The sequence below is a fragment of the Oncorhynchus keta genome, chromosome 5 (assembly GCF_023373465.1).
Source record: "Oncorhynchus keta strain PuntledgeMale-10-30-2019 chromosome 5, Oket_V2, whole genome shotgun sequence".
Lineage (NCBI taxonomy): Eukaryota > Metazoa > Chordata > Actinopteri > Salmoniformes > Salmonidae > Oncorhynchus > Oncorhynchus keta.
The window spans coordinates 14,294,413-14,310,645 of NC_068425.1; the positions used below are offsets into that span (position 1 = coordinate 14,294,413).

The window sequence follows — 16,233 nt, forward strand, 5'->3', positions numbered from 1 at the left end:
TTTGGCAGGACAAATCACTCTTTCCCGACTGGTGTGGAGGTATTAAGAAATTGTAACATTATCTGATTAGAAATGTTAGAAATTCAGCTACTGTTTTCTGCTCCGTGTAGGCTTGCTAGCTAGCCAAGTCATTTGTTGTGCATGCTTAGATAAATTTATTAATATGTTGTTTCCTAGTCAATACATGCATTCTGTGTCTGAGTACTGTCAGTACAATACATCTCTGTGTTGTGTTGCATCATTGAGTTAAGGGGCTGGGCAATGTTGCCTGTTCAATAAAAGGCAAAGTTGTACAAATGATTAACCTGACAATAACGCTTGAGCCGGCTGCTTTTGGACCCTACTGCAACTCCCCACTAGTCAATCTCCCATTTATTTCAGGCCCTTCCTTAGTTGCTTGATCTGACAGCTGACTCGCCCAAGGACCCACCGCAGAGTTTCCCAAAAAACGGTCCTGGGGACCCAAAGGGGTGGACTTTTGTTTTGTTTTTGTCCTAGCACGAATACACAGCTTATTCAGGGCAATTGATCAAATTGATTATTTTAATCAGCTGTCAAGACCAACCTGTACAAACACTCCTTTACCCCTAATGCCATTGCCATTTGAATACAGGGAGAGGGAGGCAGGCAAGTCTGTCTGTCTGCACAGGAAAAATGCACAAATTCATTGTCCTTGGTCATCATAACATGGTGATGCTGACATTGCTGATGATTTTGCTCAGCATATTTTTGATGTGATTCGAGGATGTGTACAGTGCGCTTTGCTTGTTATGTAACGTTGCACTATTGCTATTATTACAGATCCACAAGCACTTTTTGAATGCACAAATACACTTTCCAAAGTTGTAAATGTTAGGGATTTCTGAATATTTGCATGCAAATATTTCTACATTTGTTCAAATTGTGGTTTTATTTGTAAACTGTATTGAATATATTTACAAATCATATTTATTTTTGATTTATGGTGAATATCTGAAATATTTATACATATTCACGGATTATGGTTTAATTTGGTTAATTATATATATATATGCCATTTAGCAGACGCTTTTATCCAAAGCGACTTACAGTCATGTGTGCATACATTCTACGTATGGGTAGTCCCGGGAATCGAACCCACTACCCTGGCGTTACAAGCGCCATGCTCTACCAACTGAGCTACAGAAGTTTAATTGGTAATTAGTTTAATTGGTTTAATTCGGACTATAGTTTTATTTTAATATATGCACACATCAAAGTTTTATTTGTGATTTATGTTGAATATACGCACGGATCGTGGTAGACACATTTACAGAATAAAGAAAAATCTCTCTTCGTACGCTAATGGAACGAAACGGGACAGTTCGCGCAGGCGCGTTTCATTGTTTTGACTGAAAATGCCGTCGGTTTCGAAAACGGCGGCGAACGCTTCTCCTCAAACCGAGAAACCAACCCACTATACGTAAGTAAAGCAAACGTTAAATGGACAACGACGTTTTCGTTAAAATACCGTGCTGCTTTTATGTACATAATATTGTTTTATAGTTGGACTGCTTGATATTCCTTCACTCGTAGTGCAGTAAAACATGGTGCTTTTCCTTTTGTAAATTCTTCCCAATGCACGCAGTTAGCCTGGCGCTAACTTGCTAGCTACATATTCAAATTGATACAGTAACTGAATTTTAACAAATACATGTGTATAATTGTATTGTGTGACCATGAAAATGTTCCACATAAAAAATAGGCGTAATATTAAAAAGCGGAATTCGCAGGAACTTGATTGGTGGTTAACGTTAGCTAGCCAGTCAGCGTGCTAGCGTGGACTGGGTAACGTTAGCGAAGTTGAATGGTTTGCCAGCCAGCAGTGGTATCCTTTTCCTCTTTCCACCTCGGCCTTATATGCTGCCTGTCTACGCATGTGTTTTGACGTACGTTCTGGTTGTTTGATAGAGTGCAACGCCGAACATCTTGCGTGGATTGTATGTGAATGGTCAAAGTAGATAGCTACTAGCTATCACTACCAAGTAGTTCTAGCAGTTCGATTGATTGTAAAATTCAGCTACATAGCTAGCTAGTGTCAATCAAATATTAGTTGTAGATGGTGTAGCTGGTGTAAACGTGTATCTCCTTACCTTTAGCATAGATAGTGTTTACTTTAAATTTTAAATAGCGAAGCTGTAACATTTATATCAAAGTTAATGCGATATTTCCCCTGAGCTTTGGACTCAATACTTTTTTTTACACGATGTCTGGTGGTGTCTGTCATTAACACTGCCTTTGTCTTTCCATTTTGCAGATATTTGAAGGAGTTTAGGACCGAACAGTGCCCTCTCTTCCTGCAGCACAAGTGCACACAACATAGACCCTTTACATGTTTTCATTGGCATTTCCTCAACCAGAGGCGAAGACGACCGATTAGAAGAAGAGATGGAACTTTTAACTACAGCCCTGACGTTTATTGCACAAAATATGACGAGACAACGGGCATTTGCCCAGATGGAGAAGAGTAAGTATTAAGCTGAAATTTTCCCCTGTAAATTATTATGTTCTGGTTAGATTGTTGATACTGTATCATGCTTATCAATATTGTTTTGTGGCTGTTGTTCATTCCGGTTGAGAATTCATTCAATGTGTGCAGGTTGCCAATTTAGTGAGCACACTTATAACGGTGTTGCTAATATTTTATGGATGCTGCATTGTTTCAGTAGGAAGTCCGATTCATGCGAATTCCTGAAGTGAAATATCGTTATTGCACAGAATTCAGCTCGCACGACGAGCTTGGTGATGACCTAGCTTGCACATGGTGTTGTTGACTTGTCTATTGTTCGAGCTAATGTCGATCCGCATGGCCTCGTATGGCCCCGGAGTGGGACGATAGCCCCAATAATGCCGATCTAACTGGATGAGTTAACCACATTCATTGTCATTTCATGGATGTTTTTTTTTGTAATTCTCGCTGGACACGTCAGTTTTGAGCTACAGAGTGGGGTTGAGCTTCTTCCTCCAGCTTACAAGGAAACGATGAACACACCCCCTGTTTTCTTGCTCGTGATTGAACCGCCTTTGCACATAGCCTTCTCCCATTGGTCGAGCAACCAATGTTTATTGTTCCTGGGTCCGTTGAAAATGAGGTCGCTTTGAACGAGTTCCTGCTTTGTATTTGTATCCTTAATGTTGTCACAGGTAGTTAGTTATACATGGACGTGTCTGGTTTTTACCACTTGTTCTGTATCGTCATGTTCATTGAAACCTAAGTAGAAGAGGGATTTCCTAATTCAATTATCTGCTCAGTTTGAGCATAACTACTCTTTTGTGATAATTAATAGAGATGTACTGAGGGGTAGAAATGGAGTATGTAAGTCTTTTATATATTCTTGCTCTATTGTTTAATGGCTACTGCTGCATTTTTAGGCCCAACCCTCAAAGCATCATTTCATTTTTCATTTCATTTAAGTCATTTAGCAAATAGCATCAGCTATTTTCACTTTTGTAACAAAATCAGAGGAACATATTTTGAATGTTTGGGGTATGCCACTTCAGCTCATTCTTAGAACTGTAGTTTTCACTACTGGTGTGACATCAATCTACTGAAAATGAAAATAACAAAGAATATGCCTAAATGAGCCTACACATTTGTAAAGACACAACCATGATAATGATAATAGATGTAGCCTAAAATATAATATAGCAAGTCACGTTGTGCGGATACAGTTGTCACTTGAGGTTACATATGAGAAAGCTTGTGGTGCGGATAGACACCAAAGGAAGGATGAATACATTCATACATTAGCAGTTAATTTGCATCTACCTAAAATAAAAGCTACTCTATTCAGTTCCCAGGTGTAACAAAGTCACAGGGTTATTGTAAAAAAACAGAATGCTACCCTGTAGTGAAGGGGGAACTTACATATCAGGATATTATTTGACGATATGTCGTATTCACAATATCATAATATTAGTTCTGCTCTAGTTGAGGATACCTGCACCAAAACTCCAGTATTTTTCCTTCATAGAAAACAAGATATTGTCTTTTTCAATAGGGAGCCAATCGCAATACATATCGTATTGGCAGCTAAGTATTGTTTAGTCCCAGGCATTTCCCAGGACTACTAACCTGTCCTGAGTAATATTACAAAATGCCCATACTTGGCCTACTGGAACAGACGTACTTGTTAGTATACTTACTGGCAGCGCTATCAGTTAAAGTAAAAATATGGAAATGTTAATATTGTATGTGTTGGTTGGGGATTTTTACAAGTCTCCCTACAAAATTAACAGAATTAAAGGTTCACTGAAAGGAAGCAGGCTATACAGCTAATAACCTAGCCTATTTAATAAGACAGGATAGATGTTCTAGATTATATCTTGAGAAAGATACTGTTCAACACTAAGAAGAACAGCTCTGAAACATGATATTCAAACCACTCCTATAATTTGGGCTTATTTGTGTCAGAGCACCATAAAGAAATTGAGTAATTTGAAACGTCTCACTCACTAGTTCAATGACAATCCTCAATGGCACATGTCTGGTTAAAGTGCTTTGGTCAGATCCACAGTTTAGTGATATGTAGAGGTAGCGACTAGATGCGATGTTAATAGTATTTGTGGCAAATATGTAGCATACTGAATACTTTTTTATAGAGGGGTTGGTTAATCATTGAGGTTGAGTTCCAGTTTACTATATCAGTGTATTTGTTTACTTACTGCAGTGAAATTCCAATGTTCCTCAATTCAACCAGCTGTCATATTGAAAGTTCTATACAATTTTTAAAACTTTGCCTGAGAGCGAGCACTTCACTCTCTATTCCTCATTCTACCAGTGGCTGCTCTCTTATCTAGACATCACATCCGTTGCCATGGTTACTATTGCTGAGTCAGAAGCTTTTGCTGTATTTGAGAAATTGATTGGTTATCTAGCATTTTCAATGTGAATTTGAGCACATTAATAGCGATGTTGCTATTATTTATGTTAAATTCCTCACCATACATCAAAGCCTGTGAGAGCTCTATCTATAAAATTCCTCTGACTCCCACTGTTGGCATTGGCTACATTTTTGTTGGTCTGATGTGCATATTAAGCATCAAGATGAACGGTTGCCACTAATACAGGGAGGAAGACATATGTAACTCATTCCTTTAGCCTCGGTCTGTTTCCTTTCAATTAAAATCTGTGGACTGACTTCTTAGGATAAGCACAGCATAGAATTCTAGAAACATAGGACAGATTTTATGCAGATTGTATCTCTGTCACATCAAATTCTGATCATTTTAATGAGGAAGTCTGCATTTGTCTAATCATCGTTTCCTTTCCTGTCTAGCTGTCCTTACTTGCACCGGACCACTGGTGACACAGAGCGCAAGTACCATCTTCGCTATTACAAGACTGGTACCTGTATCCATGAAACTGATGCCCGCGGGCACTGCGTGAAGAACGGCCTACACTGCGCCTTTGCCCATGGCCCACATGATCTCCGCCCCCCGGTCTACGATATCAGGTGATATATCATGCCTTTAGTAACCACTCTGTTCTCAAGGTGTCATACCTTCACAAACATGTGAATAGGCTTGTTAAGCCAGTTTGCTGAGTACACAAGGATAAATCATGCAAGGTCTGACCATGCACTAACAAAATGTACCAAGTGATTCCATTCGTAAATCATAGTTTTAATGAAATTCTAAAATGTACCCGTAGACCATATTTTTGAAGCTGGCTGTCAACCCCTTCTCTACTATTGTTAGTGTTACTTTGATTCAACATGTTAGGCCTAGCTGTCTCTGCAGAAGTGAGTCTGTATCCACTCCAGTACATGCCCAATCATGGAAGTGGGAGAATGAAGCGTGTTAATCTATTTTCTTAGCTCAATTAGTCTCCCTGATGCCTCTCGAACTGGCCGGGGCTAAGAGCAGATGAAAGCACAATTTTTCTCTTCATAGACATCAGTCATAGTGTACTTATTGCCAGGGTTGATGTTGGGTTTGTTGAGTACCAATACTGTGCAAACAATGAAAGTGTTAAATGATGGTGATTTATTTAATGGGATGAAAGATTCAGTGGTATATATGAAGTAATAACCGCACATATCTCAGATATGGATACAGGTATGGGCCTAGTTTTTGGTATGCAAGCAATGGACTTAAGCTTAACAATAACATACATTTGCCCCTTTACTATGAACCATGTGTTCACATTTTAAATTCCTGTCGCTAGAAAATAGCAATACCCTGTCCAACGTTCCATGAATGATGTCACATTAAGGAATGGGAGCTTGAAATAATTTAACAAAAACAACATTAAATGTGGTATCAGCGTTGCCTAGCAACTGAGCAGAACAAGTCTGTGAGAGCAAGGCATTGCCTGAATATTCTACATTTTGTCTCTTCCTCTTTTTCTTTGTTTTGTGTAGTAGCTCTCTCACTGATCTTCTTCATGTGCACAGAGAGATCCAGGCACAGGAAGCCCTCCAGAATGGCCAGTTGGGATCTGGAGAAGGTATCCCTGATCTACAGCCTGGCGTACTGGCCAGCCAAGCCATGATAGAGAAGACTCTTACAGAGGACCCCCGGTGGCAGGGTGAGCAGCAGACACATTGATTCTGGTGTCGTTGTTACCCAGTGCCACATCATTTTTCTATTGATTGGATTTTCTTGACCTGTTGTGTTATATTTTGGCATTAGGTCAATAACAGAATGTCTTACAATGAGTATGTTTATATGCACATTAATAAATCAATATAAAACTGATTATGGCAGAAGGCAGAGTATGGCATTAGTCATATTAATACCTTATTCTGCTTATCATAATAGTTGTAAGCATACGCTGATTAAAACATCTGGTTTTCGGGACAATCTTTGTCATTATTAGGACATCAGAGTTCAGAGGTGTGCACGTGCTTCCTCTTGTGCGAGTGAAGTGAGTTTGGAAAAACTGAAGTATGCATATTAGAAATAGTTTTCACATACAAACTTTGTCTAAGAATCAAAATGTTTTCGCAAAAATAACATGGTCGCTGTGGTTTATTTTCATTAGCGTATCTTTATTATTATAATATATTTTTTTATGCATTCATCAAAGTCCCGTCAGGTAGCCTGATTTCAGATGGCCATGTAAACAAGATTATTAGGGGACTCGTTCTTGAAAAGCATGTAAACGTTTGAAGTCAAAAGATTATATTAATCTGACTATCCACAATAATCATTTTGTGTGCATACAACAAACTTATTGTGTGCTTTCCTTCCAGACACCAATTTTGTTTTAGCAAACTACAAAACAGAGCAGTGCACCAAGCCTCCACGACTATGCAGACAGGGCTATGCCTGCCCTCACTACCACAATAGTAGAGACAGAAGACGAAATCCACGCAAGTTCAAATACAGGTAGGCGATTAGGACTGTCAAACGACAGAGTATGCCTTTTGACAACTGTGTAATATGTAGTTAACCCTTTAAATGATGTGTCAGGTCAACTCCGTGTCCCAATGTGAAACATGGGGATGAGTGGGGAGAGCCATCGAAGTGTGACAGCGGAGACAGCTGTCAATACTGTCACTCACGCACTGAACAGCAGTTCCACCCAGAGGTAAGTGGGACATTGGAGACTTTATAAACGCTTAGCACATTTCGTCTCTTGCAATGGGGAATCTGTCAAACCTTCATTTGGGAAAATGCCACACAGTTATGAGCAGAGAACCTGTCTTTCTCACTTCAGATCTACAAATCCACCAAATGTAATGACATGAGGCAAACTGGTTATTGTCCTAGAGGGCCGTTCTGTGCGTTTGCGCATGTAGAAAGTAAGTGAAGCTCCTCAAAATAATCACCGCTGTCTTGCTTGTTGGCAACCTTTCAAAGATAAAACCTCCTGTCTGTGATTGTGTACTTTTTCAGGAATTCCCTCCACGGAAGAGACCATGAACTCGTTGCTAACAGCGATGCAGTCGGGCTCCCAGGCCAATCTGGGCTCTCAGCAGTATTCAGAGTGTCCGGTCAGCGAGTGGGGCAGCAGTGCACACTCCATCAGCAGCATCAACAACGGCCAAGTGGGGAATGTATGTGATCTGATTACTACTCTATGCTTCTCTCCACTGTCTTTTACAAAGGCATCTCAGTTTGTATGAAAAACATGCTGTCTATAGATAAGACCTTGAATAGATATTTAAACTGTTAACTTTCCTTATGTCACATGTTTGTTTTGTATATTCTTGTAATTTTCTGTTTCCGTTCTTCTGTTTTCTGTACTTGCCTTTTATTTAACTAGTTTGTATCATTTTGTTTCTGGTAGTACTAGTGCACCAAGAAACATACAGTGTAATTCAAATGAATATAGGATTCAACAGAAACCAAACCTTAACAATTCAGTGTCATTTTCTCTCTCTCTGAAGCCAATATTCCATTTAAATATCTTCAGTTATCATCTGCTCTCTGGCCTTGTTAGGAAAGCTGGGCTTGTTTGGCTGGCTCTAAAACCCTATTAAGTCCATGTGTACTTCTCTCCCTCAGGTTTCATATTCTAATAGTCTGACTGTAACGCCAAGCTCAGGAAGCAACAGTTCATTGTCCCCAATCGGACCCATCGGCAGGTCCAAATGCTTAACTAATGGTAGCTTATGTTCAGAGTCCACCGCGTCAAGTGTGTCATCTCTGACGTCTAACTATCCCAAAGCGCCGGGCTTTGAACGCGAGGATCAGGTACTACAATAAGACTGCTCTCTCTCTTTCCCCGTCCTTACGGGAAGACCCCTGTACTCAGCTTAGTGTAGGGCCTGACCCACTGCTATAAACACGTTGGTCATAGTTTCCATTCTTTTTATTCCGAATTTTTATTTATTTCCATATTAAATTATTTGTCAGTCACTTTTTTTATGTTATGTTATGTCGTTTTCTTTAAATTTGTGATGACTTGGTGAATACTGAAATTAACAACCAAGGCAAAATAAATAATAGTTTACCCGTTCCAGGTCAAATTCGGTGTTGTGCTTAACATTTTATGAAAGTAGATTAGACATTTTGTTTGGATATGGAACTTGTGTTCATGTTATCTATTAGTTATAAAATAAATGTCTGCTTATTTAGTCTTAGACTGTCTTAATGGGTTGTGGTGATAACATTAGGCAATTTCTCTCTTTTGATAGGGCTGCAGATGACTGATTTATTAACTGAATTTTCTTCACTTTTAAGAAACGTGTTGGCTTTCTAAGACCCAGCCAATTGCTGGGTTTAAGTGTTGGGTCATGTGAATGTGCTGTCTGTTTTCAGATAAAGAACTATAAGGGACATAGTGATCAAAAGATGATGGACCAAGACAAGCAGGTGAATAACTAAAGCTTTTGCCACTGCCTTTGTATTCCTAGAAGCTAGTTCCCCCTAATATTAATTTACCACCAGTCCAAAAAACATGATTTTTATAGAGAATAATTTTAAGTGTAAACTTAAATGACTAAAACCAGATATAAAGTATGTAGAAAAGATAATGGAGCTATATATATTTTTTAAACAAGTTCATCTTTGAGAACTACCAATCACCAAAATAAAAACTATACAATCAGGGAGAGTATAAAATGTAAAAATAGGACCCCCATTGATATGTTAATGTTTGAGTCCCTGATAGCATAAGCCATGGCAACATGTGTAGAATTGTGTGGAACTTAGATTTAAAACTGCAATTTTGCCGCCCCTGCTGAAATATATCATAGGGAAACACTGCTAGTGATATGTAGAACAATTTATATTTAAAGGTATTCATGTAGAGGCAAAAGGGTTTTGCTGTTATAATTTCAAAGTCATTGGGACCCGTCCAATCGACTTGATAAAAACAGCCTATTCATGATCTCGCATCTAAAGCATATGACCAGGCACGGTATCTGTGGCTTGTCTTACTTCTTAGCTTTACTACATTGGTGCTTGGTTAAGTATTGCTCAAATTGACACTATTAATGAAACAATGCCTTACTATGTACGCCTCTTTTACAGACACACAATAGTGTATTCTCTGGGATGAACCCTCTGGCATCCAGCATAACCTCCAGTATAGAATCTAGCCTGGCCTCCAGTATTGGATCAGATAGTTCCTCACCCACCACCTTATCAACAATGAATGCAAAAGCAACCCCATTCTATCCTGGGAGCAATACTGTGGAGTCAGTTATAGGTAAGTGTACTTGTATTGTACAAACTTGTTTGAGGGGTGAATGTGCCTCTTCATACAAGGAATACTTATTGTTCTAGAAAAACAAAAAGAAAAGACTTGCCTTTTCTTTCAGGTTCTGCTCTTGACCTGAATTTTTGTGACATCAATGTTGCCTCTCTTGATAAAGAGTTTGAGGAGCAAGAAAACAACAGTCTTGGTTTAAGTAAGCAAACCTGTTTTGAAACATTGAACACAATTAACTTAACAGTGTGTTCTGCATTGTTTAATTGCGAAATTGATTTACACTTCCTGTTGCCCTCTAGGTCAAAGGATGCTGGGAGGATCCGCTCCGGTCAACATTCCTGGCTCCCTTGCACGGTCTTCTTCATTGAATTCCAACTCCTCGCTCTCTGCATCCCCTCTGAGCTCCCTCTCCCAGTGCCTGTTGTCAGGAATGGCTCCACAGCAGACTCAGCCTCAGGGCTTGCTAACCAAACCTGAGCATGGCCTTCTGGGAACACCTACCTCCTCTCAGAACTCTCTGGGTAAGTTAACAATATAATATTTACTAGCAATCTTAACAAACATGCAAGAGTAAGCATTATTCTTTTTACCTTTGAGGCATCATCAACCATTCATAAATACATCACTATTGTTTTTTTTTTTGTTTCTTGTGCTTTGACATGAAACAATTGTCCTGATCCCACCATGTAGGTTTGAATGGGGGAGCTAGCAGCATATGGGACTTTGTGAGTGGCAACTTCTCTCCCAGCCCATCACCAGTGTTCGGCAGCCTGGGCTCCACCACTGTGAGCAGCAGCGCTGACCTGAACCGGCTCTTCAGGGAGCTGGATGAGGCAAATAAGAAGATCAAGCAATGGGAAGACGCCTGGCACCAGGTCAAGCAGGTCAGACACTAGTCCCATGCAAGAACTATGACATGAACTAAAGGCACTGCCTCAGTAAGCAATACATCCTGACCCATGTTAAACCAATTTATATTTTTGACATGTCTGTCTGTTCCAGGCATGTGAGGCCTGGCAGAAAGATTCCCATGATGCAAAAGAACAAGCAAAGTCGGCCGAGGTGGAGCGGCAGCTGGCAGAGCAGAAGCGAGAGGACACTGAGCGCAAGCTGAAGGAGCTCCAGGGGGACTTTGACGTGCTGTGTCGCTCCCCTGGCACACCCCTGCTCAGAAGCTATGGAGACCTGGACCAGCTCCCTCTACCAAAGCTCCACTCCATCCAGAGTCAGCTGCGCACTGACCTAGACCTTATAGACGGGGTAAGAAAGGCCAGATACTAAACACATTCTTATTTATAGTGATCAGGATATACATTATGGCAGACTATTTAGCCTAGTGAAGCACATTTCTTTTAAGATCTTGCTTGGAATCATTGTATTGTTATTTTGTTGCGAGTAGTTTCTGATACAACCTCTTCTCTTCCCAACACAGGTAATATATCAGCTTCAGTCAAAGAAATGTATAGTTTGCCAAACGCATGATCGTTGCATAGTCCTGCAGCCTTGCCAACATTATGTACTTTGTAAGAACTGTGCACCTAGTAAATCAGAATGTCCATACTGTAAGACAAAAATATTGAAGTGGTGATGTACAATTATTCAAGGTACTACTTAAGGAATTTGCCCTTTGAAGAACTACTAATACATATAGTATGCTTACATTTTCTAAATAGCATTTTGTGTTTCAGTATTCATATAGTAATTCAATTAATAGTTTAATTTGAACTACATAAATGGTGTTAAATGTAGTATGTTATTTTGTATTGTAATGGATCACTTACATTTTCCAAAAAGTTTGGGCATCCATAGTTCCAAGTGGGCCTAATTTGACTTTATCACTGAAACACATCAGTCAAACATTATTATTAGTATTGCAACCATCTTTGTGAAGATTGATTTCTCTTAAAGCACTTTGTTGACCTGGGAATTTGTTCAAGGGTATTTTAGAAATTAGATTTGAGCTGTTTTTGTTTCTTAGATTTACATATTATTTTTCTTAATATGCTAATGTATCCTGCTTTTGTGTGTACTGTGAAACATACTAGAATATTTCATTTCCTTTTAAATCATGGTATAGTTCTATATATCTTGTTAGTTTTCATAGAAAAGTGCTAAACTATAGTTTCTACTTTTCATTCTTTAATTTACACATTTCCATCAAATAAGTACACATGTTTGAATGCATTTTAGGCATAACCAGCAGCTGTAATGTCAGTAAGGCACATTTATGCTAAAGCAGTTAGCAAATCAATTGTTCATTATGTAGTTGTTAGAGGAGCATGTCTTGATGTACATAAGTCTGACACAGTGAATTTGATCGGATTCCTACTTGCTCTCAAACATGTCTAGAACATATCTGATACTTGGCCTCTATTCTAGTCTCAAGTGCCTTGCCTTAGACGATAACCATGAGCATCGATGCTTAGAGGATTGTTGTAAAAGCAGACACAGGTAGTCAAAGCTTCTGCACACATTTCTGCATCATATGTATATGCCATAGTGTATTGCCCAATCCTATGTCAAATTATTTCCTCAGATTATAGTTGTATGAAGATATACATCTAGTCAGTGCCTGTGTCCTGACTTCACGCTTACAAACAATATATTTTCCTTGTCTAAACAGGCAATGGTGCTTTTTTGGTGCGGCTTTCATTTAAATCTTTGATTTAGTGGTTGGGAGTATGCAAGCAAGGAAACAACTCTGGTCTTGTTTGTAAACAAGATTAAAAACAGGCTCTGCTATACATTTTAGACTGGTGTTTGTAAGATGCATCAATGGTGTTGAACCTGTAAGTTGTGTTTTCAAATACGACAGTGTAATGTGCTTAGCTAGGTTGATCTAATTGAAATGACCTTCTACTGTGTTCAAAATATGTAGTTTTCCTCGCTCTATATCTTGGTCCTTTTAATATTCACAGCAATTAGTGTGTTCAGTAGAAAACCATATTCCCAGGTACACGATTTGTAACTTAGTTATAAAAAATGAGAAATAAAATAGTTTACATGGATGGTAATTCAGAAACTCAGAAAAACAAAACTTGTGTTTATCCTAAAATAAAAAAGGTAGTGTTCCCTCATGTTATCATGTTAAAATGGCAGGCGAAACAATTTTATTGCATGTCTTATACGCGTCATACGTTAACCAGCTACAAATCTAGATCACTGCCAGATATATTTGTATTGTGAGTCTAGCATACTGTAGAGTCGATCACTTCACTTTTGCAAGCTTTGCCGCTGCTGAGAGAGATGTCTACATGTAGTTGTAATGCATTTACATTCAAGTTTTATTGTGCATACACAGTTCAGATTTCAGACATCAGAAGCCTAAATTGTCACACGTTAAGCAGTAACACGTTTTACTTAATATATATCAAAATGGTATCACAACAATGTTATGGAGTCTAACATTTGGTATACCAGGTTTAACTTCTATAATGTTATAGTTCAAGTAAAGTACCACTTAAACAAAGACTTGTTTGATTAAATTGTTTTTTTCGGGTTCGGGTACTTTTGTGAATCTTCGAAAACATTGTTACAGGCCAATCAATGTACTGCTGTAGAATGTCTCAATTCTTAAATGGGTTGTTGGAGAATCCTAATAAAGCTACAGTAAATGCTCACCTTTTAATATACCACAGGTTTTTATTTTTCCTGTGATGCCAACTAAGTTAATGTGGACTTGACTCAAATGAACCAAAGTGGTGTTGTAGTTTGTTGTTGTAGTTATATTGAAATGTACAATTAGTATAACATTCTCTTCAATGGTTCAATGAACTATGCCAACTGCTTTTGCTGACAATAGCGATGGACTTGAAGCCCATTTGTAGTTTTACCAAAGATCTTTATTGCTATTGTTTCCTTTTTTTATAACTTAATTTCAGTAATCTAAGCAAATCGTTAACAACCTGATTTGAAACAAACCAAACCTAACACCTTATGTAGATTGGTGTGCATTTACAGAAACTAATGGCATACTTTTTTGTAAAACAAATGACTGTGGTTAGCAGCATATACAATTCTAGTTGTCTACAAGTTAGTGACGTGTTAATATTCTTAAGTGGCCATATAGACAAGTACCAGTGGAGCCTGCTGAGGGTAGGACGGCTCATAATAATGTCTGAAGCGGTGTGAATGGTATTTGATACCATTCCGCTCCAGCCAATACCACGAGCCCGTCCTCCCCAATTAAGGTGCCACCAACCTCCTGCGATGAGTACTATTTTGAAGTATGTTGTTCACTTTACAGCTAAAATCTTAAATCAGTTTTAAATATTGATGGTTGTGAACTACTTGTATGCTGTCAGGAGTATAGAGTACACTTTGACTGTAATGTGCTTTCTTTCATTTTCACTTGACTGGTGTTTTCTTCACAATTTACTGCAGTCATTGGAAAGATGGCGATTAGTGTATCATTTGTTTATTGGTTAGATATGAGTGAGTCATTGACGGGTGAAATGACAGAACTTGATTTAATTAAACCAGCATCAATGGCAGATACAGACGTGAGTAAGTTTAAGGAGCAACTCTTATCACTCATTTGTTCTTGGTCCTTCACCCCTCTGGCATACTAAGTATACATCTCCCTTTTACACTGAATAAAACTTAAGCTCATATTTTATAAATATGGCTCTAAATCATTCAATGTTATGGCCATATTAAACTAATGTTCTTTTTACAATGGACCAATTTAGTTTTTTTTTTAAATAAATCGGTGCCTTATGTTAATGTCATATTTTAACTGGCATTTGAAGAGTATTGCTCTTAATGAGGGGTGGCTTACAGTAAAACGGAAAAATAATCCAAATTCTAGTGCCTTTAGATAATTGTATGTACCATAATCTCCCCAATTAAAATCTGTGGTGGATACCACTCAGATGATTAGCTTTTTCGATATTATCACTTAATGATTTGAGTGGTAAAATTTGTTTTGTCGCTCGGAAAAGTTAAGAATTCTATGAAGAGCTAGCATTCGTAAGTGATCAGAGAAGGGCCGTTTTGAACCAGACTGCATGTTTCGTAAGGGAGGCTTAGGGCACCCTTAGAATGATAAATACTGCTTCTTCATCTCAGTCTGTATTTGCCATATCACTCTTCATAACATGCCACAATACCAACCACCAATAAATACTGGACTCAACTTTATTGGCACAAGAAAAAACAGACAATTACCGTTAAAGAAAAGCACCAAGTACGACTCTGTTTTGTAAATGAAATGTAATTGAGATGTAACAATGCTCTGCAGTGGATTAGCATAATCTATTTTGCATTCTTGTAAAGTGTTTGTTTCTTTGTTTTATTAAATATTGTGATCATGGAACCTGAAGATTTTATGCAATCTTGCACATACATAAATGTATGACGCTGTTCCAATTTGGTATGGAGAGAAATGCATATTGCAGCATAGAAATTTTGTAAAAACATTTAATTGTTCCCAATAGTTAATTTCAAAATGTTCATTTAACATAGAAACCCTGAAATATTGAATGTACCGTTCTAAATTAGATATTTAATAGGTCACTGGAATAATATGGAGAGCAGTTCATCCGTTAGCTATGATGTAGCATCTAGTTTTGTGAATTGCTATACAATGAAATAAATGTAAGACTTAAACACACGCCGATTTCCGGTCTCTGTATTTATCAGTGTAATGATTAAGGGGAGGGGGGAATACATTTGATTTTCTCAGGGTTTTGGTGGACTGTAGGATAAAAGGTTCTTAAATTGTGAACTGTAGATGTATTTGCGCTGATGTCGATGGAAGTAGACATTTGTATTACGAATGAGAAACATGTCCCTTATTTTGTTACAATAAAGTATGGACAAATAGGACATTGTATATTGAATTAGTATTTAACTACTCCATAGAAATTATCAATGGGAGTTCCCCTGTGTTAAAGTTGATCCTCTTTATGGCATCAAAGAAAGGCTGGATTTGGCATTTTACTCAATTAAGTAGGGGGTATTGAATATTTTGCTTGTAGAGTATCATTAACTTGTTCAATTGTACTGCAACATTATGCAATGGTTTACAGAATTCACAATTTGTATCTTGGGAATTAAAACCATTTTTGATCTTTAAATGTGTTGAGTATTTGTTTCATGGATTT

The 16,233-nt window shown here is 38.2% G+C and overlaps 1 protein-coding gene across 4 annotated transcripts; it reads left to right on the forward strand.

The window, feature by feature from the left end:
* Positions 1-1,334: 1,334 nt before the first annotated feature.
* Positions 1,335-16,206, forward strand: LOC118365352 (putative E3 ubiquitin-protein ligase UNKL). Of its 4 annotated transcripts, none has more exons than XM_035747502.2 (16): positions 1,335-1,441; positions 2,276-2,485; positions 5,298-5,474; positions 6,384-6,550; positions 7,218-7,353; positions 7,438-7,555; positions 7,685-7,769; positions 7,864-8,024; positions 8,476-8,664; positions 9,232-9,285; positions 9,946-10,123; positions 10,236-10,325; positions 10,426-10,647; positions 10,817-11,010; positions 11,129-11,386; positions 11,559-16,206. In XM_035747502.2, exons 1-16 carry the CDS (start codon positions 1,377-1,379, stop codon positions 11,712-11,714), a joined length of 2,460 nt encoding a protein of 819 aa, XP_035603395.1. In that variant the 5' UTR covers positions 1,335-1,376; the 3' UTR covers positions 11,715-16,206. The 4 variants fall into 4 exon arrangements, with proteins under 4 accessions (XP_035603395.1, XP_035603396.1, XP_035603399.1 ...); XM_035747503.2 differs by having other exon boundaries at positions 6,417-6,550; XM_035747504.2 differs by lacking the exon at positions 1,335-1,441 and adding an exon at positions 1,798-1,907.
* Positions 16,207-16,233: the final 27 nt, after the last annotated feature.